Source organism: Thunnus thynnus, chromosome 4 (assembly GCF_963924715.1).
Source record: "Thunnus thynnus chromosome 4, fThuThy2.1, whole genome shotgun sequence".
NCBI lineage: Eukaryota > Metazoa > Chordata > Actinopteri > Scombriformes > Scombridae > Thunnus > Thunnus thynnus.
The window spans coordinates 35,071,299-35,097,395 of record NC_089520.1 but is presented as its reverse complement, the minus strand read 5'-3'; the positions used below and the strand labels follow the sequence as shown (position 1 = coordinate 35,097,395).

Sequence of the window (26,097 nt, the reverse complement as noted above, 5' to 3'; positions counted from 1 at the left end):
GCTATAAATCTAGATCTATAGCAGCGTCTGGCTGTCACAGAATGAGATACAAATAGACAATTTAATTACTGAAAGAACAGAACTGACATAAAGGAACAATAGAAACAACTGTAGCCTGCAGAATATCTTTAAATAAAATATTGCTTATTTAGTTTGTGCAAGTCTGACATGCTTTTCAGTGAGACACACAAAGTCTTTTGGCTTATGAAGAAAAAAAAAATCAACTTACAAGAGTGTTTTTTATGATATCATTTTTATTTTATGAATAGATATGAAAAGCTGCTGTTGGTGCTTTCATTAGTAGTAGTTTTCCTGATATGCAGTATTACAACAACAGCCCGACTGTTTACTGTCCTGTTAGATCAGCTGACCAATCAATAAATACATTGGATCAAAGAGGAGTTGCTGTCTGGTAAAAAACTTCTGCAGAGGATACACCTGTGGTTCCTCACTCTAAGCTCCTTCAGGAGCCTCCTCGACTCCTCTGAGGTGCATTTAAGGGATTGGAACATCCTCGATGACGATGGACGGAGAATGATTTCTGGGTCATGGCTGGAGGATGGAGGAGCGAGGATGGGAGGAAGCATAGATTAAGCCAAATGAAAAGCACCCCGGGCTGAAAAACTCTCAGTAACATAGACGTGACAACTTGACAAACTGACAGGCTGCAGACTGTCTAGACCAATCATACACAGCTGGAGAGTAATCAGGAAAATGCAGCACAGCTGAGGACAAAGAGATCCAGTGGAGATTCATGTGATGCAGAGGTTCCACTCATGACACACTTCTCTCTTCTACCCTCCTCTTCTTCTACTTCTTCTTCCTCCTACATCATTCATTCTTTTTTACTTAGGCCCATTGTCTTTCGCTGTTCTCTTTTCTTTTCTCTAACTCTGCTGCCTTTTGTCACCCTGGTCTGTCTGTCCTTTGTGTCTCCTTGCCCTCCCATCTCTCTCTCTCTCTCTCTCCATCCACCCCTGTCTCTCTGGCAGTGAGAGTTATGAGGAGTGACAGTGCCACTCAGATGTGCTATCCTGCCACTCTGCCCCCCTCTGTCTGTCTGTACCTCTCTCTTTCTCTCTCTCTCTCTCTCTCTCTCTCTCTCTCTCTCTCTCTCTCGCACACACACACACACACAAACATTTTAATTTTAGACAACCCTTTTTCAGTGACCCCCTTCCCCTTCAGTTGAATAGTGTGGAACCCTAATCTCCTTTGCTGCCCTTTAACAACCCCATAAACTCAGTGTGACACCTGTCTGCCTGCCCTCTACAGCCTCAACCTGACAAGTGGTCTGTTGTGCTTTTTGCTGCTTTCTCTCTCTGCCATCCCCCACAGTGTCCTTCCCTTACCTCCGTCACTCTGTCTGGCTGTCTGCTCCAGCTGCTGTCTCTTCTCTCTTTGATGTTTTGTTTGTATCTAGACCTGCAACAATTAGCCGATTAGTTAATGAGTCGTTGGACAGAAAGATAATTTTGATAATAAGCCTCAGCCTCTCAAATGTGATGATTGAATGCTTTTCTTTGTCATACATGATAGTAAATTGATTATCTTTGGGTTTTGGGCTGTTGGTCAGACAAACAAGGCATTTCAAGATGTCACTTTTGACTCTGGGAAATTATAACATTTTCATTTCATTTTTCACAACTTTTTCAAAATATTTTATAAACTAAATGATTAATTGGTTACTTAAGAAAATTATCAGCAGATGAATCGATAATGAAAATAATTACCTACCTGTATCCATGTCTTCCTTTTTCTGAATTCTGAAATTCTTATTTCCTTAAACAGTTTATTGCTTATTTTCTGGAAAACTGTTAGTATTACAAACAAAATGTCCAAAAACTGATTTACAGCAAGGAAATAATAACTATATGTTTTTATACTGTATAATCTTCTCCACTCTATATAGAGTAATCTGTGCTGTAGGGGGAAGTAAACAAACAGCAGTTACTGTGGTGGCATCTCACATGTAAACCTGCACATTCATGATGTGGTCTATGTAAATGATTTCACTTTTAACTATTTTTGTACAGTTTTTGCCAAAAAAAGATTCTCTTAAATATACTGTACTACATTGAAATGCTGTTCAAACAAAAGTTATGTTATCTAGGAAAAGAAAGGAAAATCTGGACATTAACATATAAAAGTAAAAAAAATAGACAAACTACAAATGACAGCAATTGCTAAGTTAGATATTTACTTTAGACTAGGTCTTTTCACCTGTAAATCACCCAAACCAGCTCACTGTACCTCCAATAATACATTTAAACTCTGGAAAAAGACAGGGGGCAAGATTCACACACCTCTGCTCTATTTTATTTTTAATTTTTAATTTTAATCAATCTCAATAAAATCATCATGATAGAGGTTATCCAAATTGGACCCATGGAAGACTTACCTGAACCTGACACGCTTTGATTAATCTCCAAACAAAAGAGATTTGATTAGAAAGGGACCAAGGAAAATTAAACCTGATACAAAACACAGTCGACATCATGCTGCATTATGCTCCACCTGACAAGTCACGGTTGAAAAAAGCTTCAGATACATAGTGAATGAGGATATGGGTTATTAAATGATTCTCATGTAGATCACAATGCAAGAAATAATATATTACCTACTCTTCCTTTCTTCTTCTGTTCATCAGACACGCATGTACACAAATGTGGTCTCACACTCAAAAATGTACTTAAAAATCTGTATTGACGTACACCCAATCACAAGTGCAGAAACATACACCTCATACACATGCAACAAAATATTTGCATAATTCACACTCAGAAGCAAACACACACACACACACACACACACACACACACGCACACACACACACACACACACACACACAGTGTCTCCAGTGGTTACATCACTGGTGGGTATGACCAGCTTAGGACAGTGGCACATTGTTTATTTGGAGACAGATTGTCTTTACATAAGACAAACACACACACACACACACACACACACACACACAACCTCACAATAAGGCACTCACAGCCACTCACATACTAGCTCTCCCCTTCCCAAGACAGGCATTGTGCTCCAATAATGCACTCAGTTGACTATTCATGCTCATGAAACATTCAGCGAAGGGGATCGTTCACTTATTCACCCGCAAACAGTCTCTCACTACGTAACACACACCACGACACACACATCTCTGGCCCCCAGTGCTTCAATAGTGGCCCTTTGTTCAGGCTCAGCGCTGATCTGTGGCTCGAACAGACCCAGCTCAACTGTAGCTCGTCTAAAAATGACAGGAAACATCTTTTGAAAATCCCTGCTCTTCACTAAAAATAGAGCTGTGTTATGTAAGCATATTCACTGTTCTTCACTAATCAGGGAGCTCTCTGGAAACACCACATGGAACAGGATTAAGCTACAGTACTATGACATGCACAATGAAGTGTTGTGGTAGATTTTTGTGTTGCTGTAATGTGCCAGTTGAGTAATACGAGATGGCAGCCACGTGACAAGCGAAGGACTTTCACATTTTCCAGTTGTTAAAACAATTAAGAGTCCATGTTAACATGCTGATAGTCTGGTTGCCATCCCATCACGCTAAGATAACTTTTGCATTAGTGCCAAGCACTTTTGAAGCATACAATTTTTTCAGGTTTTCACACTCATTTCCTACCTTCAAAGCCATCGGTTTCCATCTGATTTATAAGGAAAGTCCACATGCAGAGATCTTAAAATTGCTGAGGGAGATACTGTAATATATCCATCAAAAACAGTGTTTGAATAATGGCTAATTTAACAGAATTTGAAAAAAAAACGCAAAATGGAAGCGTCAGGAAATAATTAGTGAACAAGAACAGTACTTTTGTTAGAGAAGAAAGCAGCAGGGTGTATGGGTGCAAACAGGTTTTTAAAACCTTTCCCTGAATACACTCAAATACACTCCACAATTCCAAATTTCTCCAGTCTTATTAACCCTTTTTGGATCTCCAGATGTTCTGAGTTGGACAGTTGGTTGTAGTGCAAATGGAAGTTTCCATTGTACCAACTTTGAGGTCTGTTAGCTGCCTCATATACATGAGTTGGTTTTTGGGTAAGAATGCTAGCTGATAAGGTTAACGAAAGTTGATTATCACCAGAAAGATTGTATCGACTCAAAATGAGAGGACAGCAATGGAATGAGCTTCAGCTCCAGTGAACATCAACGCTACAATGCTAACTCTTTGATTCTTTGTCTTTTGGCTCAGGTTCTCATGGCGAAGGAACGGGAAGTTTTTCAACATCGGGAAAGATCCTCGGGTGACGATGCGGAAACGCTCCGGAACCCTGGAGATCGGTTTCCGCAGCGGAGGACGACCAGAGGACTATGAGGGAGAATATCAGTGTTTCGCCACCAATGAACATGGAGTGGCTATTTCCAACAAAATCCTGCTGCGCGTCTCCAGTGAGAACACACAGCCACACCCACACAGATATTACACACCATGAAATGTCATTATAGAGAAAAAAAACATTTAGTAATGTAAATGCGCTTACTTTTAAATATCCACCAGAAATGCCCACATTTTATCAGTACGACCAATCAACTGTCAAAGATCAATCAAGGATGGCAACAACTAGCTCAATAATGAGCTGTTCTTGAGAGACTGTTCTTGCATTGTCTTTTTTTGTCTTATGGACAAAGTCCCACTATCCCCACCTAACCATATCTGACTGAAATTCTTGTCATATATCATTTCCTCCTTCTCCTCCTCCTCCTCCTCTTCCTCTGCCCCCTCTCTGTTCTTCAGAGGCTCCTCTGTGGCCTAAGGAGGTGCTGGAGCCAGTGACAGTGACTGAAGGCCACCCGCTGGTCCTGCCCTGCAACCCCCCACCAGGCCTGCCTCCTCCATTCACCTTCTGGATGAACAGCGGTGAGCACCAGTTACACACAAATACATACACACATATACAGAATATACTTCCCTTTTTCTGTGTGTGGTGTAATTCTCTTTAAAATATGGACAGAGTTTTTGTCTGGCTGTTATTTCCCCTTTTCTGTCACTGCTGTCACTATATTAACCTGTAAAAAATCTCACCCAAAAATCTCACCCATCACCTGGTGCAGTTTTATCATGTTAAGGTGCACTGAGACATGTGAGCAGTATTCTGCATGGTGGAGCAGCAGTGGGTGATAACTGTATGTTTATGGACTTGTACAGCAGAGAGGAAGAAAGAGGCATTCTTTGTTGAAAGATATTATGTCTCTTAACACAATGACAACTTAAAATGAAAAATGATATTTGTCACTGATTGGCTGACTGCTTTATTCTTGATGACACGTATAACCATCTTGAGTCAAGTCAGTTAGCATCCTTGAAAAAGAAAACAGCTGGCTGCTGACAAGTACATTTTATTTCTCATCAGTCCTGCTGTATTGTTGTAGACCAGAGGTCTTTCCAGTCATCCACTGACAGTGTTTATTTCCCTCTTTCCATAGCAGTTGGTTTCAAGTCACCTCTAAGCCTGAAGCTTGAATTTAGTCTTTTCTTTTAGCTCTCTTTTCTCTCAGTTTCTCACTCTCAGAGACTTTTCAGTCTCTGGCATCCTTTCTTCACCTCTCTCCTTCACTGTCTTTGTCCTTTTTCCAAGTGGGTTGCTCTACTCCTGAGCCAGTGTGTGTGTGTGTGTGTCTATTTGTGTTGCCTAGTAAAAGCTGAAAGGGCAGACCTTAAGTCCAGCCAGAAGCCATTACACAGCCACCGTGAGAGAAAAATCACCATAGTTAAACAACCATAAACTTGATTAAAATAGGTAATTTATTTAAATGTTGTATGTTAAAAAAGAAAATTTCAACTGTCTCCTTTACAGATTAAGATAAAGATTACCTTCCCAGTTAAAAAAGTTGACAGTGCAGCTATGTTGTTCTTTCACCTTGTGTGAACGTTCCCCCCCTCAGTTCACAGCCTATATGACACATACATAATCATATACACTCACATCAACCACAGTACACCATATCAGCACGGCATGTAGCCCAAACACTGTTACACACCAACGCATTATTAGCCGGCTGCTGATTGGTCCTGGGGCACCATCTTGACGACCATACGGCTCACATCAGTTGGTGTAGTTACAGAGTGTGTATGACAGTCTGTCTTTGTGGGTGTGCTGCAAGTTAACGTTTGCCTGTAGCAACTGTGGGATGACACATCGGCAGGGTTAACTTGAACAGACGTTGAACTGGGTTATATGTGAAAATATATGCATCCTGTCTGATGTAAGGGGGTTGACGTGAGGATACATGCTTTACTTTACATTAGTCTGGATGGAATATATGAAAGATAAACAATTTACAAAGTAGTGGTTGACTTTACAGAGTGTTTGCTTTGTTATTTTTTAGCATTTAATCAGATATGACCATACTTTTTTTATTGTAGTCAGAGAGCAGTAACCTTTCACTGCTTTACAGACATGTGCCCAAGTAAATTGGGATGAGAAGCCATCTGTCATAGTGACGGTGTGGGATTGTAAACCTGGGATTATATTCTGTGGTGGTCTTTGCATGTCTTGACAGATACATTTCTGCTTTGTTTCAAGCAAGAACATCACTGCAGAGGATTTATTCTTGGAATCATAGATATATAATTTATGTACAGTATATCTAAAATAAAAACTTCAGTTATAGGTCTGTTTAGTCATACTGTAGCTTACTTGTTTATTGATTATGTGGTATTCAGGTAATTCAGTATAAAGTTAGATGGCTCACAAAAGACAAATTATAAAAAAGATGGTCAATATGGAAGAATTTTATAGGGATTTCTGTTTTAAATTTGAAGTTAAGTGTGAAGAATATGCAAAAATGCAAAATATAGGTAGATGATGATCTTGTTTTAATTTAAAATATAGTTGCAATGTATTCAATCCAAAATGTAAAGACAAGTTCAGAAAATGTCTGACACAGTAGCCAATCAGTGAAACAGTAAGTAAATCTGTCCTGGCCATTGCAGATTCCAAACTTGGATCTTGTCCAACTTCATCATCATAATCAGCCTCAGAATCATAATGTATGTTTCCCACTTCACTCTTGAAACCTGAATTTAGGACTTATTCAAGAGGAAGACTGTTAAAGCCAGCTGTGTTTGTCTTGGTATGTCTAGAAAGCCATCTATATTTACATGTTAACATGTTGGTTCATCTACTATCACATCTAGTTTCAGGAATTGGTGAAGTGTTGGTTAAATGACCAAACCCTTTGGTTTGATTACATCTATCTCTTTCCTTCTTTCCTACTCATTCTTTCAGGTATGTCTCCAATCCCTCAAGATAAGAGAGTATCCATGGGTCTAAATGGAGACCTGTACTTTTCCAATGTTTTGGCCCAAGATGCCCAGACTGACTACAGCTGCAACGCTCGCTTCCTCTTCACACACACCATCCAGCAGAAGAACCCTTTCACACTCAAAGTTCAGACCAGTGAGTAGACAACACACACACACACATAATCCATGCTGATTTCGGAGTTATATCCTACATTTATGAATATGTTTATAGTCACTATTACAATAGGAGCTACTGATGTAACAGTGTTTAAACTCTGACCTCTCTTCATGACTGCTGAGTGTGTTTTGATGTGAGGACTACACATCAGTTCAACACAAATGGAATATGACATATCTCCATCTAGAGGTGATGTCATGACATGGCATGAGATGCATGAATCCTAACATCTTTGATGACATATCCTCAGGTTTCTGCAGACAGGAGAAGATTCTCTCAACATGATGTGACATCTTTGTTCAGTGTCCTCAGGTTCTGTGAGTGTGTTTATGTGTGTGTGGACTCACGTTCCACTGTGTGTGCTTGTGTTTTCAGAGGAGCCGTATAACGACACATCTTACAATGCCACTGACCCCTACGGTGGTGAGTCACTTCCTGTCTGGACAGCTCCACTCTCTGTCCAATTACCATCCGATAGTAACACGGCTAGCACACTAACCTGCTAGCTCAGTGACGCTCAAGTCATCCACTGACCTCAGACTGACCTTAGACACAAATCTAACCCTCTAACTCTACCCTACAGGTGTAGATTTCACTGAGTGGTTTCATGTGGAAAAGTTAATATGGGTTGTTGTGTTTCTTTTAAGGAAAAATAGAATTTTTGGATTGAGGTTTTTGATATTAAATATTTTTAAACACCAAATCTATATGTATTCAGTATGTCCTCTGGAGCAAATGCATTTAGATCATTCAAAAAGAAAAAGAAAAAAAAATCTTGTCACATCTAACAAGGATCAGACAAGACAAGATACTGCCACATGACACTTGACAAGTGCTTGCATTGGTGCTTCTTACATACAAACGCGCACACTAATCTAATTCTCAGATCAGTCTGGGAACTCTAACTGGCTGAATTTAGAGTTATCAGTGTTTGTTTCATGACAACCTTATTGGCTGATTTAAAACTGAAATGATACACCTGCTTGTAGAACTGACACTGCTGCTTAAAACACTCTTTTACACTGTAACTTCACAACTGAAAGTTTATTTTTAGTGGTAACATGGCACAGTAGGTGTCAACTTTAATGCCACGACATGTCATAATCATTATAATTAGGCTGCACAAAAGATTATGACCAGTAATATTCACTTAGGGTGCATCCCAGGTCTCTTAAATTGCATCCACGTTTCCCTCACTTGTGTCTTTTGTGTGAGAAGAGAGGAAACAAGGAAATTTGTTTTTAAAGACATGAGACGTCTTTCCTCCAAAGCGCCACGTGAAGCGACGTCTGATTCTGATGACGGCGGCAGCTGATCTGCACACATGCACACTGTGATAATGCTTATAAAGGTGCACAATTATCACTGCCAGAGCAGCTGTTTTCTCTCTGCAGCCTGTTAGCTGTTTAACAAACACCTGCACATGAATTAAAAACCAGCATTATGTATTTATATTGTGTACTGACTCCTGCTCAGAGGCACATCAACCATTTCTACTGGCAGAATGTGTTTATATTATTAATTCATTATTTGCATCTGCATTTATTAATATTCTGATAGTGAATTCATTATTTAATAACCCATAATTTAATAACCCATCTATTAGGCTAAATGTTTCAGGGAAAATGGAAATTATGTAACTCATATCAAACCTGATACTCAGGAATTTTCAGCCTCACATGTGACTGAATGGTGATAAATGATGTAAAATCTAAATGTGTTTAAACTGTGTACTTTAATTTTTACCAGTAATAACAGTTAATGGAGGAAATAACAGATCGTTAAAAGTGTCGTCTGGTAAAAGACTTTAAACTACAGTATGTAATAAAATCAATGTCTGAACAATCGATTTTCACAAGAGTCAGGAATTTCGAGAGATGTAAAGTCATTTCATCATCTAAACATTGCTGTTTTATTGAATCCTGCATCAGTCGATGTAATCTGACCTCGCATGGCATGGTTACACTGTGATTTTTATGGCAGTATGTTTAAATGTTGCAGTTCCTTGCCCAAAACTCTTCAGAATTAAATGTGTAAAACCCTCTGAAGCAGCATTGACACCATCTTGGCAGATGACAGCTCTCCACTGAAACTCCCGAGAATAAATCTGAAAACAGTAGCAACAGTTTATGTTACAACATCAAATTTCTTATAATGAACCAGTGTGGTGTTCATCAGCTATTTATTAAACATGGAATAAATCAAACTGCATCATATCTAGAATCACAGGGTGGGTGAATGACCAGATGTGACTTCTAATAAAAGACAAACCAACACATCTCTCTGTAACTCTATTATACATCTAGATATATCCATCTCATTTAGTTTATAATGTGTTTATTCCACCTTTCAATCAATGTTAAATGATCACACATAATGAATAAACATACAGTCATTAAGACAGAAATTACCCTTAATTCAAGTATATTGTACATATAATTGAATCTGTATATTCATAGGCTGTACAGCCATCGAATGAGCCCATTGCTGGAGGGAACAGATCAGCCAAATTGGCAGCATATGTGCTATTGGCATGAGCTGGGGGGAAGTGAAGCTCAGGGGTAGAAGGGATATGTCCCCAAGGGAGAAGACGCTCCTAGTGAGAGAGCAGGCTGGCGGCTCTGAGGCCCAGAGGGACTGCAGACACGGACAAGGCTCCAGCAGAGAGGAGGATTAGGTCACATGATGAATGTTTAGTCTGATTCATGCTGTGGTCATTAATAGTCATATATGCATGGAAATAAGGTTTGCTGCCTCTCACCTCTGCTCTTCAACACATTTCTGTGTAAGTGAGGGGGAGTGATAAGAACAGCTGTTCAAATGCTCACACGCAGCCACTCGTGTATATATGCTAGCTACTTTACCACTAATCTCTTATGAACGCACACAGAAGCAAAAAAACACACAACTCTTGTCTTTTTTGTGGGTGGGAGGGGGTCTAAGGCTGCAGTGCATCCTGGGAAGACCTGCCAGCATCATCAGCAGGATGTTTTTTATGTTTCCGGGGTCACCATCTACCCACTTTATCATTTGTGTACATAAGTACTTTGGCATTTGTTACTGATAACCCTCAATGCTTTCTTCATGTATTTTTCTTCCTCTTGTAATTGTTCTTCTCTTCCCAGTGTCACTAATAATAACAGATCCTCTTCACCCTCTCCTGTCTGTTTGCTGGCCACTGGAGAAGCTAACCGCTAACAGATGCTTTAATCCCATACAGATCTACATCACAAAAGAAGGCTAATGCTAATTTGAACCCACACACTTCCCAACAGGCTATAGCTCTCTGCTGACTGGATTTTATGTCCACAGTGTTAATAGCATTTGTGTTGGGATTGGATCAGACTGGAAATGTGTCTAGAACTCTAAGTAATGATCAAAGACTCAGACAAATTTGTCTATATAAGATTAAAGATCAAAAAGTAGTTGCAAATTATTATTGGATATGTTAATGCCTTATTTAGGCTTTTTTGATATCATTATTGGCAGGTTGTAGATGCTGCTCATGCTGATGGACAGTCATAAATGATTGTATGTAGTCTGAAAATAAGTGGTGAACCCAAATAAGAATGTGAAGAGTTAGTTCACTTTCAGCTACATCCCCAGTTACAATGCAGTATACTACAGTGAATATATTTGGATGTAATACAGGGTCGACCCAAGCCAGTATACCAGTAGCATTTAAAAGATGATTCCAGTTAATTGCAACTTTGTTACATCAACAAAATGTATGTAGGTTGGGGCTTCATTTCATTTAGATATGATGACATAATATTAACTTAAGTATTAAGATTTCAAGTTGCAGCAACATTACTAGGTCCAATAAGACAAGAAACACGAGTAGTTAGACAATCATACAGGTTAGAAACAAGCCTCCCACCTTATTTGGAAGATTTGGAAGAGGAAATAAAGGTACAAAGTAAAATTATTACCCAAACTGTCTGAAACATCTTCACTGTTTACAGACCCACTTCCCACTTCAAATTTACAACCATGTTGTAAATTGCAGGTGCAAATAGCGTTAAGGTTACAAGATATAATGTCTTAAAATGTTTACTATTTGCATGTGACATGTATGAGACCAACAGTTTAAGTTAAAACACTTAAAGCAGTTGAGGAGTCAGTCACTATGACGCACTGAAAGGGTTTGAAGTGTCTGTTGAACTGTACGAGCTGAATACATTTGACATTTTACAGCACTTTCAAGTTTAAGCCACACTGGCAGTTCCATTGTCAGTATGTATGTAGACAATATAAGTAGTTGAACTGATGAAGAATAGGAGCTAAAATCAGCTGAAATGTTAGTTGATGGCATAATATTTGACTCTGTTTTGTTATGAGTTATGTGAAACTAAGAAAAGGTTCCTAACTCTTTGCCTAAATAAAGTGAGTTTACCCTCAACTATATGCCTGTTTAAAATGCCACATGTGTTTGTGTATTGTAGTATGCAAACAAAGACGACACTTTGCAGTTTGCTCACATCCCAGCCTGCCGAGCTGAACTGACACTGTTTGACTATTTTACAGTCAGTTTTTTTAATCTCAGTTTGTGTTCAAAATTTGGTTTGTTCCCACCAACTGAACCAATGTTGATGCTAAACTATGGCGCTAAAATGATAGCAACAGTGCATTTAGCATGGGGTTATTTATAGATTTTTGTGATCCCCTCTCCCTGCCAGTCATTGCATAATGTGTGTGGAATATAAAAGGCCTTACAACCTAAAAGCCAACTCCCAAGAACACCAAGGTTCTGTTCCAAAGGCTTTAATGTTGCCAAGGCAGCCAGTTACATGATGCAACTGCGACTTAATGCTTTAGCCAAGCCCTGTGGGAAGGTTTAATATGGGGGCTGAACACTAATGCATCAACTATGTGACCATAATATACTTCAGTTTGATTTTACACTAATCTCATCACAGCACAAATACTGGGCAAGTTTTATCAGCTGCTTTATTTAAGCTTTTAATGGTAATCTTTGCCATCTCTGTTCCCTTGGCAAACATAAAGCAAGATCAATGACCCTGTGTGTTGTTTCTGCATCCCTTAATGTCTTCCTTTGAGAGAAGCCAGAGGGTGTTAGACCCGTTTACAGGCTTCTTTGGCCTCACAACAGTCTGCAGAGAGAGCTAAAGCCTGGCGGAGATGGAACACAGCCATGCCACAAGGAAATGATCAGAATAATAGTGTTAGATTTATGTGACAGAGCCTACAAATAGGACATTTTAGGTCCTAGTAGGAAGTGAGTCATGCAACAAAGATAAACTACAGCGCTCTTGGATTTGATTGTGGATGAGTTTGTGTATGTATTAACCCCTCCCTGTTCCTCGCCTGCAGGCCGTAAAGTAGCCGAGTCCACACCGACCTTCCTCTCACCGTCAGGGAGTGAGAGCTCCAAAATGGTGCTACGAGACGAGCAACTGCTGCTGGAGTGTATCGCTGCTGGACTGTGAGCTCACACACAAACACACACACACACTGCACAACATAAGATTAAACATTAATTGTAGTGAATCCTGCTAGGATACTGAAAAAAAGTATGCATAGGTCATTTCAAAAGACCAGTGGTTGGTGTTTTGGTGGTGCTGTTTGAAGACAGTGAAAATATACACCATATATACACATTGTTGTATACACCAGTACAATGACAATAAAGGAATTCTATGTTCTATATGAAAGTCTGGAGAATCAGAGTGTAGCTGTAGCTGAAGCTCAGACATCCAGCTGTAGGAACAAGAAGAAAAATACATTTTTGAGTGGAAGGGGACTTTAAATCAGGAGATGGAGGAAGAGGGAGAAGTGAATACATTAGCCCACAATCACATTAGACCACAAAAAGTGGGTTCTGATGTGATGGCCTCCTCTTTGAGCATATGCAGAAGTAGAAGATGTGGAAAATGAAAACAAAATTAAGATGAGTACACCGACCACAACATTCATAAAGCTCTGCAATACGCACAAATTTTTCACTCAAGTTGAAATATTTTTACCTCGCGTGGACGCGTATTTGCGTCTATTCAAGTCTTTGCATCGAATTTGTATGTAATTGGTCTGAAAACACTTGAGTCTGTCATTCACATCAAACCCACATGTGTGTCTCTTCTCTCTCTGTCCTTGGCTTCCCCTGCAGTCCCACACCTACCATCAAGTGGTTTAAGAAGGGCGGAGACCTGCCAGGAAGGAAAGTGAAGTTTGAGAACTACAACAAGACCCTGAAAATTATCAACGTGTCAGAGGAGGATGCTGGGGAGTATGTATGCATGGCCAACAATCATTTAGGCAGCATACGCCACTCCATCTTTGTTCAGGTCAAAGGTGAGAAGGTTATGGTTAGTGTTTATACAATATATAACCTTGTGTTTGTGTATGTCCATCATGCTAACCTGACTTCCTGTGTTCCACAGCGGCTCCTTACTGGCTGGACAAACCAACAAACCTGGTGCTAGCCCCGGATGAGAACGGGCGCCTTGTGTGCCGGGCCAATGGCAACCCTAAACCTAACATCCAGTGGCTGGTCAATGGCCAACCTATTAACAGTATGCACAGCTATTATTTTGAAACTTTTTCTTTCTTTCTTTCTTTCTTTCTTTCTTTCTTTCTTTCTTTCTTTCTTTCTTTCTTTCTTTCTTGTGATCTAACAAGTTTGTTAGCTTAGCTTGTAGTTGCTGTTACAGTAAATGTTTTCCACAATATCTTTCAAAGAGACCATGTACAATTCAGATAAGCCCCTTTCACACATAGTTCCTGGTAAACTACTGGGATAACTTTTCAGGCACCTCTAGTGATTTTCACTACTCAAACATGCACTTACTTTCAGGAACATTTCTGTCTTGTACCTCTTCACACGTCATGGCAATGCCAGAATAGATGGGGCAAGGAACAGTCAAGTAAATGGTGGTAATGGAACACTTATGGATGCCAACCGCTATAAAACTCAACTGCATTTGTAACCTTTTTTTTTTTCCTTTTGACTTAAACGTAGCTTAGCCATGTCATGTGATATGCTACTTCAGTACACTTTAACAACAAATATTACTGGAACCACTACAGTGTCATCAAAGACACTACCACTGACTATCCCTGTAACAAATTAGCCACAGTTTCACACACTGACCATACACGGTCCAGCCACATACTAAGTTTTGACCTAGTCTTGTTTCACTCTCTGCATCCTTTCTCCTCCACTTGACTCCAGACTCTCTGCCCAACCCGAGCCGTCAGATGATGGGTGACACCATCATCTTCCGCTCAGTGCAGATGGGAAGCAGTGCTGTCTACCAGTGCAACGCCTCCAACCAGCATGGTTATCTGCTGGCCAACGCCTTCGTCAGCGTCCTTGGTGAGACACAGAGGGTGGATGGTTGATTTCAAAATGTAAACAGAGCAGTAAATAACCTTGGGCTGGAAGTGTTATGCATCTTTTTCATGCCAGGTAGCTTTGCTCTTCACCAGGTGGTGTAGCTGTAAAATCTCTGTGAAAGTAGGAATATGAGGGCTGTGTTGAAGGGATACCTACGAGATATACAACACTTATCTTAGTGTTATATTAGTCTTGTTGTTAAAAAGTTAGTTATTATAGTTATTAAAAACTACATAAAGGATTGAACTTCACAAAGTTTTATTTCATGAAACAGCAATAGCAAGTAATCCTCTGTTTACAATAGGTTATTATTGATATTTCTAGCAAATATAATTCTTATTACAATTCATATTTGCACAAAATTACAGTACAGCTTTTGTGCAAAGCTACGCCAAACAAATCTTGGACCTGTCTCTGTAGTAGACACAAACAGATGAAATTGATATCAGTCTTCCATCATACTCTGGGTAAGAAAGCAAACAAGCATTTTATTTTTTAATTGAATCCACTTAAATCAAATCTAAAAGAACCAACATCAGGACAGAGGTTGATTAAACTTCAGATAAACCTCTGGAAACTCCTGTGGATTTCACATCACTTTAAAAATGTAAAATGTAAGTAATGAAGTGGTAAAGGTGTGATCCATTCTCCCTCTCTAGACATGCCTCCAAGGATGCTGGGCCCTAAAAACCAGCTGATTAAAGTCATTGAGAACAACAGAACCTTCCTGGACTGTCCCTTCTTCGGTTCCCCTCTGCCAGAGTTACGCTGGTGAGCATCTAATGCCTTTTTCTTTAATTAAATCCAAAAATACTAGTTTGCCATAAACCTCCACATCTGCGTTTCCTGCTGAAGTGTTCTTGAGCAAGACACTGAATTCATAACCCTATGCTTTGTTCTTGATAGTTCATACTTTCTTTTATCCATGTCCATGTCTTTTTTTTAATGTGTGTAGGTTTAAGAATGGACAGGGCAGTGGCCTGGACGGTGGTCAGTACCGTGTTTACATCAACGGCTCTCTGGAGATCAAACGGGCCCGAGCAGAGGATGAGGGCACTTACACCTGTGTGGCCAACAGCATCATGGGCACGGCCGAGAACCAGGTCCGCCTGGAGGTCAAAGGTCAGACATTACATCACTGCAGCACTCTGCATCACATCAGACTCACATTATGTATCCTGTTATGACTCAGCATCCAAACTCATCCTTTAAAATGATGATGCAATAAAGTTCTTGATTTTCATAGATTTCGTTTCATTCCACAGAAAGAAAAAAATGTGTGAGCTTATTTTTTTATGTTTTATCTTGCATTACATGCAATGTGTGAAAGATGAAATATGTGAAACATGAAATGATGTCTTTTCTTTGTGCCAAATAGCCCACACAGCTGGATCAAATGCAAATCTCTTGTGCCTTTTATTAAGACTTTACAAGTGCCTCACCTTCTGTTCTCTGACAGCTACAATTATTCAGACTACATACACTGCAAAAATATCCATCCTAGCATTCAGGGTGAATTGAAAAATCTTTAAAGAAAGTCAACTATCTGCAAGGATAGTGAGATAATTTTTAATTTTCCATTGCAATTTTCTTTAGTCAAGTGTCCAAGTGATCCTTATCTTTAAAAAACTTTCCCCAATCCTACAAAATGTGTTTATATCCTTCGAATTTGCTCTGTCAAATATGTTTTCTAATCCAGGAAGTGTAACACTGGTGTTATTTCCTACAAAATATTTTATATTTTTAATGAGTTATATGAAATAACTTCATTCATGTAACTAACTAACATATGTATGTTATATGAATGTAATTAGTTATAGTCGTAGGAAAAATAATTTCATGCAAGTAAACAGAAAAAGAGATTTTAGGTGCTTTGGGGGTAAATTGAATGTCTGGACAGATGGATGTATTTTGCAGTTATAAAACATACTGACAGTAAATCTAAGGGATTGAAGTGGCCTTAAAGTGACATGTGTCTATTGATGTGAATGATCTTTTTTAGGAAAGGACTGTATCAACATCTAACTTGACCATGTCAGTCAATCATCAGACACAGTTTCACCTTTCACAGATTTTCCTGGATGCATCAGAATGTGCTGGTTCACACGGTTTTGTGTGTTTGCATGTGTGTATGTTTCCCTTCAACTTCACTCCACCTCAGAGCCCACTCGTATAGTTCGAGCCCCTGAGCACCAGTCAACCATCAGAGGCTCCATGGCTCGCTTCGACTGTAAGGTGAAGTCTGATCCCAGCCTACCCATCACCGTGGCTTGGACGAAGGATGACAAGCCTCTCTATCTGGGATGGAGGTAACAGCACCTTAGGGTGGCCCTCAGTAAAAACTTGGATTTCAAGACCAAATATCACTACCATGTACATTTTTTATTTGTTATCATTTTATTATCCACAAATTATTAACACAGTCATACCTGTCAGCTGGCACACTCCAAATGTGTAGTTTCTTCTGGGAGAAATTCCTTTATTTCTCTGTCCCTCAACGATAATTCAATTGATCAGTTTAATCACATTTGTTCGCATTTTAAAATTGATCCCAATTAAATTATAAAATTTTCTCAACACTATATCTTTTCAGTGCAATCTGGCAACCTACTCAGTCACGTCAAAGATAAAAAAAGAAGTGGTGATGTCCAGCTGTGGGTGTGTTGTCTCTGTCACAACAGTTGTAGTAACAAATATTCTCTGCTGGGAAGCAGAATGTCACTTTTTGTGATCTAACTACACTGACATTTCTTTCTTTTTCTTTGTGTAGTAATCCTCACATGGTAATCCTTTTAGAATCTTTGTTTTTCTTGTATAGTTACATAAAAAAAAAATCCACAAAAAATATCATATATTTTAGAAACTCAAAATTGGTACATAAGCGACTATAATCAGCTCTCAGCAGAGATATAGCTTTTCTTCCAGAGCAAGCAACAGAATCTAGTCTTTTTTACAGAACTCTCTGATTTTAGAACAAAATGATTGGTTGATTGATATTATATGGATAACAGATTGAAAATGTGAAAAAACAAAAGCATTGAGGATGCAATACTATACCAATCCTTTCTCTGTGTTTGTCTCCCAGGATAAAGAAGGACGAGGAGTCACTGACCATCCCCAATGTCAACGAGGGTGACGAGGGAACGTACACCTGTACTGTTAAATCTGAGATAGACCAGGACTCAGCTTCAGCCCGCCTCACTGTGTTAGGTACACTCACATACAGAACAGTTGAAGTATCAACACTATAGTGAAATATTAATCCATTAAAAGCAAATGTCCTATTGTTTTAATTGATAAAAAGTGTCAATAATATAAGTATTTGTTGAGAAGAATGCATAGGCACACTAGATGAGAGTTACAGTTGCTTTACAAGTATTCCAGTATCTTAGGTGATCTGTTTACTGTATATCATATATACTTTGTAATTATACTTTCATATATACTGAATACTTGTTACAGGGCTCGCCTTGCCAGTCCAAAGCATTACCTATCCACCAACACTGAGACTCTGCAAATTAATCAGAGATAAGATGGAATGTACAAATAGAGTTACAGTACCAGTCAAAAACCTTCTCATTCACTTGAATGGTACTCTACATATAATAATTACCATTTCTTTGAAACAAGAAGTGTCACAGTAAGTGTCTGTTACAGTATCCAGCTTATAATCTAAGTAATGTATCATGTTTTACAATATAAACTCACCCCTTCCCCTGTAAAGTAACATCTAACCACAGCTGTCAGTTACATATAGTGAAGTAAAATTTACAATGTTCCCTTTTGAAAAAATAGGTCTCACAATTGACATACTCAAGTTAAGTACAAACAAGCACTTTAAAATGGTTCTCTTACAGGACGTGAGTCAATGTATACATTAACAGTGCTTTTCCTCTCTGAAACACACATAAACACACACACACACGCACACGCACACACACACACACACACGCACACACACACACACACACACACACACACACACACACACACACACACACACACGCACACACACACACACACACACACACACACTGTACTGTATATCCTCTCATTTAGGTATTCTTTAGATATTTACTGTAAATGTCTTCAGATTTTTTCTTGACACTGTACTGTGTTTCAGCTCTGTGCCTTCCATTGGAAATCATGCATGTTTTATTGTGTGCAGTTTACTAAATACTTACCTAGCTTAGCTTTAACTCCCACTGATTCAGCAGTTTGCATGCAGCAGATGGAGTGAAATACTGTAGTGTTGTGTAGCTGACGTGAAGTTTGAGCATCTCATGGGATGGTTGTTTTGACACTTGAAATTTTTCAATTGATGATTATATTTGACTCATAAATAAGCCAATGTTTTTGTAAAAATTCAACATAATTAGGCAGTTGTTGTCTTGCCATTTTGCTGAGAACATGTCCATAATCTTTTAAGAAAATGATCAGCACTGCTGTACAGTAAATCTGTATTTTAACTAATTTTAACAGCTGCCTACTTGTCTTGTCACCATCTTTGTTTTGGTCAAAGAATTTAGACACACCTCGTACACTTGAAAAGTCTTCGGGGATTATAGACACATAACAACAACCTCCTAATCCTTACATCTTTTTATTTTTTGCAAAATGCAGCACATTCCAGGGACTTAAATGTAATCATCAATGATAATATTTACATCAGTGTCTCAAACTGAAGCTCAGTGAAACTGACTTATATTAATATAAATGTGTACTGTGCATTAAATCACGTGTTAATAATAACTGTGCTCCCTTGCTGTTGATTGGCTAGTAGACTAACTTGCAAACTCTAACCTTTACACCCACTTCCTGGTCCTTGACCCCCGCCCCACAGAGGAAGCCTCCCTCAACCCCTCAGTCTCTAGTGCCTTGCCTCCAGGTAACACACGGCTCAGGTGGAATTTTTTTTCTTTTCTTTCCTGTCTTTCTTTTCTATTTATTTTGTCTATTTTTATCTGTCTCTATCTTCACTTGTGCCTGTGCTATATTATAATATTTTTATTAACACACTCTTATAATGAATATTTTTTATTATATACCAAAGCATTTTTTTTTCTTCATGTGTGTTTAAGAGGAGAGACTGTTTTTAATGCAGAATGGATTTTTATATGCACGCATTGCAATCCATCCTGTCAAGTCATTCAATCTCATATTAAGTCTGAAAGGTTTTGTCCATATTGTTGGTATGTGGTAGTTTGGTATGATGATTTTGAGTTGTTCGTGTTATTAGTTATTAGGGTTAGGCTTTTCGATATATTAATAATTTCCTAAGACATGTGAAACTGATTTTGAAACTTGATTTGTGTTTCAAAAGAACAATGAACTGGAAGGAGATGTGGAGCTTGTTGGGTGTTATAATAAAATAATTAAATCGAGGAGTGTATTCTAACTTAACACTGAAGGACTGATTATGAGAATAAATGGCATTGTACAGTATGAGTGACAAGTATTTTGCAGCATGCCTATTCTTGCATGTGTGTGTTTGTCTATGTTTGCCATGTCTAAAGCCAGATTATCACCTGTTTGTCTGCAGACCGTCCAGACCCTCCCATGGATCTGGATCTGTCAGACCCAGCAGCCCGCAGCGTTCGCCTCACCTGGATTCCTGGAAATGACCACAGGAGCCCCATCACACGTCAGTACACAACACACACACACACACACACACACACACACACACACACACACACACACACACACACACACACACACACACACACACACACACACACACACACACACACAGGAGAGATTGAATTGCATTTTATTATCACATTTCTCATAGATTTGTGTTGCAAGCATACACTGTGCTATATTTAAGTATGTGGAAGCAGTGCAGCTGTAAAGGAGAGCTAAAAGGGGGAAGTAGTAGAGTTTGTCTCAGGTTAGAAAAGAAATGATAATGGAGGAATGTTTAAATAGAAATACTCATTAATAAAGAAATGAGGTAAATTTTAATAGGACACATTTCTAATCCATCTGAGAAATATCACTTGGGGGGCCTATTAGTTATGAAATTCTAATTATAATCTGTATTTATAGGAAGGTTTGTAAAATTAGTGCAATAGGGTCATTAAACAAACTGGAGGGGAGATGAAGGGATGAAATGATGTCAAGATATGAGAATACATGAAGCTACACCTGCATGTAGTCCACCACTTGCTTACCCCTTCCAGGACCTCCAGATACCCCCAGAGTTCCACTGCTTTAACAGTAAGTACTCTATCTTTTCTCATGCCGGGTGTGTCTCTGCAGAGTTCTTGGTCCAGTTTGAGGAGGACCACTGGGACCCGGGTAGATGGCAGGACCTATCCACTTACCCCGGGGACCTCAACTCTGTCATCCTGCAGCTTGCTCCCTTCGTCAACTACCAGTTCAGAGTCATTGCCATCAATGCAGTGGGCCAGAGTCAGCCCAGCCGCCCCTCACCACGATACAAGACCAGCGGAGCTGGTGAGCAGCACCATATACACTCACTTGAAATAATGTGTGTGTTTAAACACTGTAGTTTATCTACCTTTGAATCAGACACAACATTTCATGTACTTAAACTCCTCTTTCACACAAAAATGTGTTTTGCTTTTTGTTACTTCTCTTGAATGTTTGAGCTTCAGTATGCAGAGTGATGTGTGTGCAGAGTTTGACATTAGAAGACTTTTTTTCACAAAAGTGAAAGTTGAAAGTTTCTCTGTGCTTACAGAAAATCTGAGTTTAAGGTGTGTACCTTATTAGAATGATTTGTGACATCACAACTAGATTGGAGCCAATCGTAGTCCAGTCTGCAACTTACACAAGTGTGATATGGAAACTTGAAGCTTCCAGTGCACAAACACTGAGTATGGACTATTTAACTACAGTTAAATAAGGAGACATCTTGTGTCCAGCAGTTCAAGTTGAATTGAAATATATTTGCATATTCATAGTTTCAGGATTTTCAATTAGGTAGGCTAGATACCATTTTAAGAATTTCCAACGGAACATGGAACTGGTAATGGAACTTTTTTTTATGGAAAAACCACATCAGACACAAATTATTAGTCAAAGCGGAATAAGTTTTGAAGTGATGGGTGTTTAATTTTGGAATAAAATTGTAACAGTCTTTCATAATAAGAATGAGTACAGATTCTGGAAGCCACATTCAGAAAGCTTCAGGTCATAAATCTGTACCTGTATAGTGGTTTGTTGGAGTTGATGTTGTTCGATTTAAGTGAATTTTGAATTTTGTTATGTCATATTAAGCCCCAGATGCCATACCCAGAGGTCTACGAGGATGGGGCTCCAAGAAGGACAACATGGAGATCAGTTGGGAGGTAAGACATGTACAAGGCAGGAAAGTACATCTTGTAAGTGTACTATTGCATTCAGTGACTATTAAACAAATGTAAATTGTAACAATAACACAAAGAGTTTAGTCTGTATTGTGATCATGGAAATTTGAAAATAAAATCAAGTAATCTGAAAGTAGTAGGAATAATGTACTGAAGACATTTGTATAATTATGTCTCACTTTCTTTTTAGAGAACACAAACATTCTAAGATTACATTTTAATTAAGCATTATTACACAAGAGGGTTTGCTTTACTGTCATTGTTGGCACGACAGTGATGCGGTCAGGAATGAGGCGCAATATACATTCTGTATAATATCTGTACATTCTGTATATCTGTATAGAAATAGCTTTTCAATCTGTAGGAGGGATTTAAAAATATTCATTAAAAAAAACTCAATACAAGGAATAATAATTGCTCTGGTGCATCATTGAAGATCTCCAAATGTGTCTGTCATTGCTGGGAAGTACTTAGCTGTTTTTGGAAAAAATTGTGTAATACAATATCAAAACCAATCCAAAAGAAGAATTTTGCCTAGAAATTGCAAGTCCCACCTGCCAACTTGAAAGTGTATTGCAGAAATTAGTAATTCAACACCATAAAATGAATGACTGTACTGGCCGAGAAAAAACCAAACCTTTCAAATCTGACCTTTTATTGGTGATATGAAAGATCCCTCCAAACCATATTTATTGTGTCATTGTGTAAGTCAAATTTCATGTTAATTCATACCAGTATCTTATGAGAACCAGCATCTACTTTTTGGTCAGTGAGCTTCTTGTTTTATTTCTTCAGCCCCTGCTTGATCTGGAGAGAAATGGCCCGAACCTGCACTACAGTGTGTGGTGGAGACGGAAGGATTCAGGGGAGGAGTGGAATAACGTGACCACGGTGGGGTCCAAACATGTCGTCCAAAACACAGAAACATATGTGCCTTATGAGATCAAAATCCAGGCCAGGAATGAGTTTGGATCAGGACCTGAGTCTAATATGGTCGTTGGATACTCTGGAGAGGACAGTAAGTAGATACACAGTAGATATCAGGTTTTGAAAGTCAATAAAATTGATTTTTGCATGAAGGCTGGTAGATATTTTGTTTTGATGCTTTTCGAGCTGATGGAAACTCAGAGAATTTTATCAGTCAATTATTCTCCTTTCATTTTAAGCCATTAGTCCAATTACTGCAAAGCAACAAGAGCGCCTCTGAGGGAGTTTGATATTCCAGCAGAAACAGAACTGAGCCTTTTTGACTCTTTACACATGCTGTGTTCTTTTTCATGTGTTCAGAGCCCACCGACCCTCCCACTGAACTGCAGGTGTTAAAGGTGGACAGCACCAAAGCGAACATCCAGTGGAAACCTGTGGACCTTAACTCTGTCCAGGGAGAGTTCAAGGAGTACAGAGTGAGACTGCCTGCATTTTCTTAATGAGAACCGACTGCAGAGTTGGCTTAAAAAAAGATTGGATGTTTTTTTCTCCTCCATTCCCCTTTTCAATTTCTGACCTCTTCAATTTATCTTGTTGAATCTCCTCACCCCACCTCTGCACTTCTTACTCATCAACTTTGTTCTTCCCTTCTTTCCTCCTTCCTTACTTCCTCCCCCTTCACCCTCCCAGCTGTACTACTGGCGCGAGTCCAGTCAGGTTCCGGGTCTGGTGGTCAGTAAGGAGAACAAGACCAAAGGTTTCTACAGCACTGTGGCTGAGCCGTCTGGCATCCTCAGCAACCTGGTGCCCTACTCGCGATACAAGATGCTCATGGTTGTGGCCAACAACGGCTACGAGGGTCCACCCAGCAACACGGTGGACTTCACCACTAAGGAGGGAGGTAAGGACACTCAAGTATTACATCAGGGAGAAGCTTACATGTAATGAAGCCATACCTCTGGTTCCAAAGATGAAGGTCTGGAGAAATTCTAATCATAACACATCAGATCACAAGATGATGAGGTGCCAAAAGGAGCACATTTATCAGATTTATATGGAATTTTTAAAAACTAATGCACAATCATACACTACATCCAAAAGTATCCATGACATCACACATAGGTTCCTAAGGGGGCATTTTGAAACAAAACTTAGGAGTTCAATTTTAAGAGATTTTTTTGGAGCTACTGGCATGAATGTATACAGACACTGTAGACAGACAGTCTACAGATTTTTTGAAGAGCAGTTTGTACTGCATCATAAGGCCTCAGCTTTCAATCATTATGATGGCAACTTAAACAGAACAAATTACTTTTCTGCTCTGTCCTTTTCCTAAATCCTAGATCCCACTTTTATCTCTTCTCTCTCCTTATTTGTGTGTTTTTGTGTGTTTTGTGTGTGCGCAGTGCCGGATGCTCCCAGGTCCTTCAGGATTAATCGGAGGAGTTTTGATACTCTCCACCTAGAATGGGACAAACCTCTGGAGCCCAATGGCATTCTGATTGGATACCAGCTCAAGTACCAAACAGGTGAGCTGCTCTTTATCTGATAAATCCAGGAACAATCTGCCTTAATGGAAACACAACCAGACCTGCTTAAACCAACACTACATCTGTCTCTTCCCTCACTCTTTTGTAAATGTGTATGTGGTTGTGTGTGTAGTCAATGGTTCCAGGGTGGGTCGTCCCCAGCTGGAGACTTTCCTTCCTAACATGACAGAGTTCACCCTTCGCCTGCAAGACCGATCTACCCGCTACAAGTTCTACCTCTCAGCGCTCACCCAGGTGGGAGCAGGGGAGGTCTTTGCTGAGGAGTCCCCACACTTTGCCAACGAGGGTGAGTGTTTCTACATTAAAAAGACCAAATCTCATATTCATTGTTTCCAACAGGATAGGAACGCCTCTGAAACTGCATTTAATTATTGTACAACACCAAACTCTCTATGGACACCAAGGTTGAAAATTATTATTTAAACAATTTAATGGTACTGCTGCATATACTAAAGAATATGTAGAATACAATATAATTTTCCTAGTAAAATCAATTCAAAATAAGGGTTTTCCATAGGCAACCAGGCAGTGTAGCATTTATTTGCTGTCCAATAAATGTATAGTTATCATCTTGAGGTGAAGCAACAACTGATAAAATACTGATATTGATGTCTAGTAGCCTGATAACATGCCATTATCTGCTTGTAGTGAGGTACATATTCACCAGATTAACTTTTTTTTAGTTTCATTTATTAGTTTTGGTTTTAAATGAGCCACAAAATTCACTCAGTTAGTCAAACAGAAAGCAGCATAATGGTCGGAATACTGATCTTTTTTTGCATCATGTATTTACTTATGAATACTCATTGCACATATGAATGGGTACATGGTAACATCTTTTACAGGGCTTAAGTTATATCCCGTCTCTACTACACCACTGTATGTATTGTCAATTATGTGTACTGGACAAATGTGTATTAATCCGCAGATGAAAATAGTCCCCAACAAGTACACTTTTTCCTCCTGTTGGAGTAACTATAGTGCCCAGCTATTTTAGGAAAGTAAAGTAGGCTTTTTAAAAATGAAACATTATATTTGGAATAAATGGGCTTGAGGCTGAGAGCCACAGACAGGGTAGGGAAATCAGAAAAGTAGAGTGAGACGCACTAACACATCGTTGGTTTTGGTGTTTTCATGGGATTTGTTGGCCGTAAGAAAATAAAGAATAACAGCAAATTTGTGAACTGAAACAAATTTCAATACTTTATGAAAATCAACTTGCACAGACTTGAAACTTTCTTGAAACAGATAATCCAAGAGTTCAAAGAGTTGATTTTTTGTGACACACTTTATCAGAGGAGTTACTGAAGTTTTCTTCACACAGTGTGTCTAGGATTCTGTTTGCCAATAATTACACAGAGTAAAGAGGCAAACATCCCACAGGACACTCAGCCACCTCAATCACTTCACACTGCTGCATTGTGTCTTCTGCTATGTAATCACACCATTTCCAGCCCTTTTCTCTGCATGGGAACTGGGCTGG

General features: G+C 39.1%; 1 protein-coding gene across 12 annotated transcripts in view; it reads left to right on the top strand.

The window, feature by feature from the left end:
• The window catches only part of nfasca (neurofascin homolog (chicken) a), a 142,421-nt gene that overhangs the window by 84,074 nt on the left and 32,250 nt on the right, over nucleotides 1–26,097 (top strand). For 7 of the 12 annotated variants that reach the window (XR_010928263.1, XM_067588485.1, XM_067588486.1 and 4 more), the window contains 21 exons: nucleotides 4,212–4,408; nucleotides 4,755–4,877; nucleotides 7,249–7,419; nucleotides 7,819–7,866; nucleotides 12,778–12,889; nucleotides 13,571–13,755; nucleotides 13,845–13,976; nucleotides 14,636–14,779; nucleotides 15,460–15,571; nucleotides 15,756–15,922; nucleotides 16,962–17,109; nucleotides 17,886–18,010; nucleotides 19,644–19,688; nucleotides 20,343–20,444; nucleotides 21,065–21,262; nucleotides 22,049–22,119; nucleotides 22,933–23,155; nucleotides 23,425–23,540; nucleotides 23,755–23,965; nucleotides 24,471–24,593; nucleotides 24,727–24,900. Coding sequence is in view for 11 of the 12 variants with exons in the window: in XM_067588485.1 (XP_067444586.1) it covers nucleotides 4,212–4,408; nucleotides 4,755–4,877; nucleotides 7,249–7,419; nucleotides 7,819–7,866; nucleotides 12,778–12,889; nucleotides 13,571–13,755; nucleotides 13,845–13,976; nucleotides 14,636–14,779; nucleotides 15,460–15,571; nucleotides 15,756–15,922; nucleotides 16,962–17,109; nucleotides 17,886–18,010; nucleotides 19,644–19,688; nucleotides 20,343–20,444; nucleotides 21,065–21,262; nucleotides 22,049–22,119; nucleotides 22,933–23,155; nucleotides 23,425–23,540; nucleotides 23,755–23,965; nucleotides 24,471–24,593; nucleotides 24,727–24,900 (2,927 nt within the window). In the remaining variant the exon portion in view is untranslated. The remainder of the gene's footprint in view (nucleotides 1–4,211; nucleotides 4,409–4,754; nucleotides 4,878–7,248; nucleotides 7,420–7,818; nucleotides 7,867–12,777; nucleotides 12,890–13,570; nucleotides 13,756–13,844; nucleotides 13,977–14,635; nucleotides 14,780–15,459; nucleotides 15,572–15,755; nucleotides 15,923–16,961; nucleotides 17,110–17,885; nucleotides 18,011–19,643; nucleotides 19,689–20,342; nucleotides 20,445–21,064; nucleotides 21,263–22,048; nucleotides 22,120–22,932; nucleotides 23,156–23,424; nucleotides 23,541–23,754; nucleotides 23,966–24,470; nucleotides 24,594–24,726; nucleotides 24,901–26,097) is intronic. The other 5 variants (XM_067588487.1, XM_067588493.1, XM_067588489.1 and 2 more) reach the window with 3 other exon arrangements.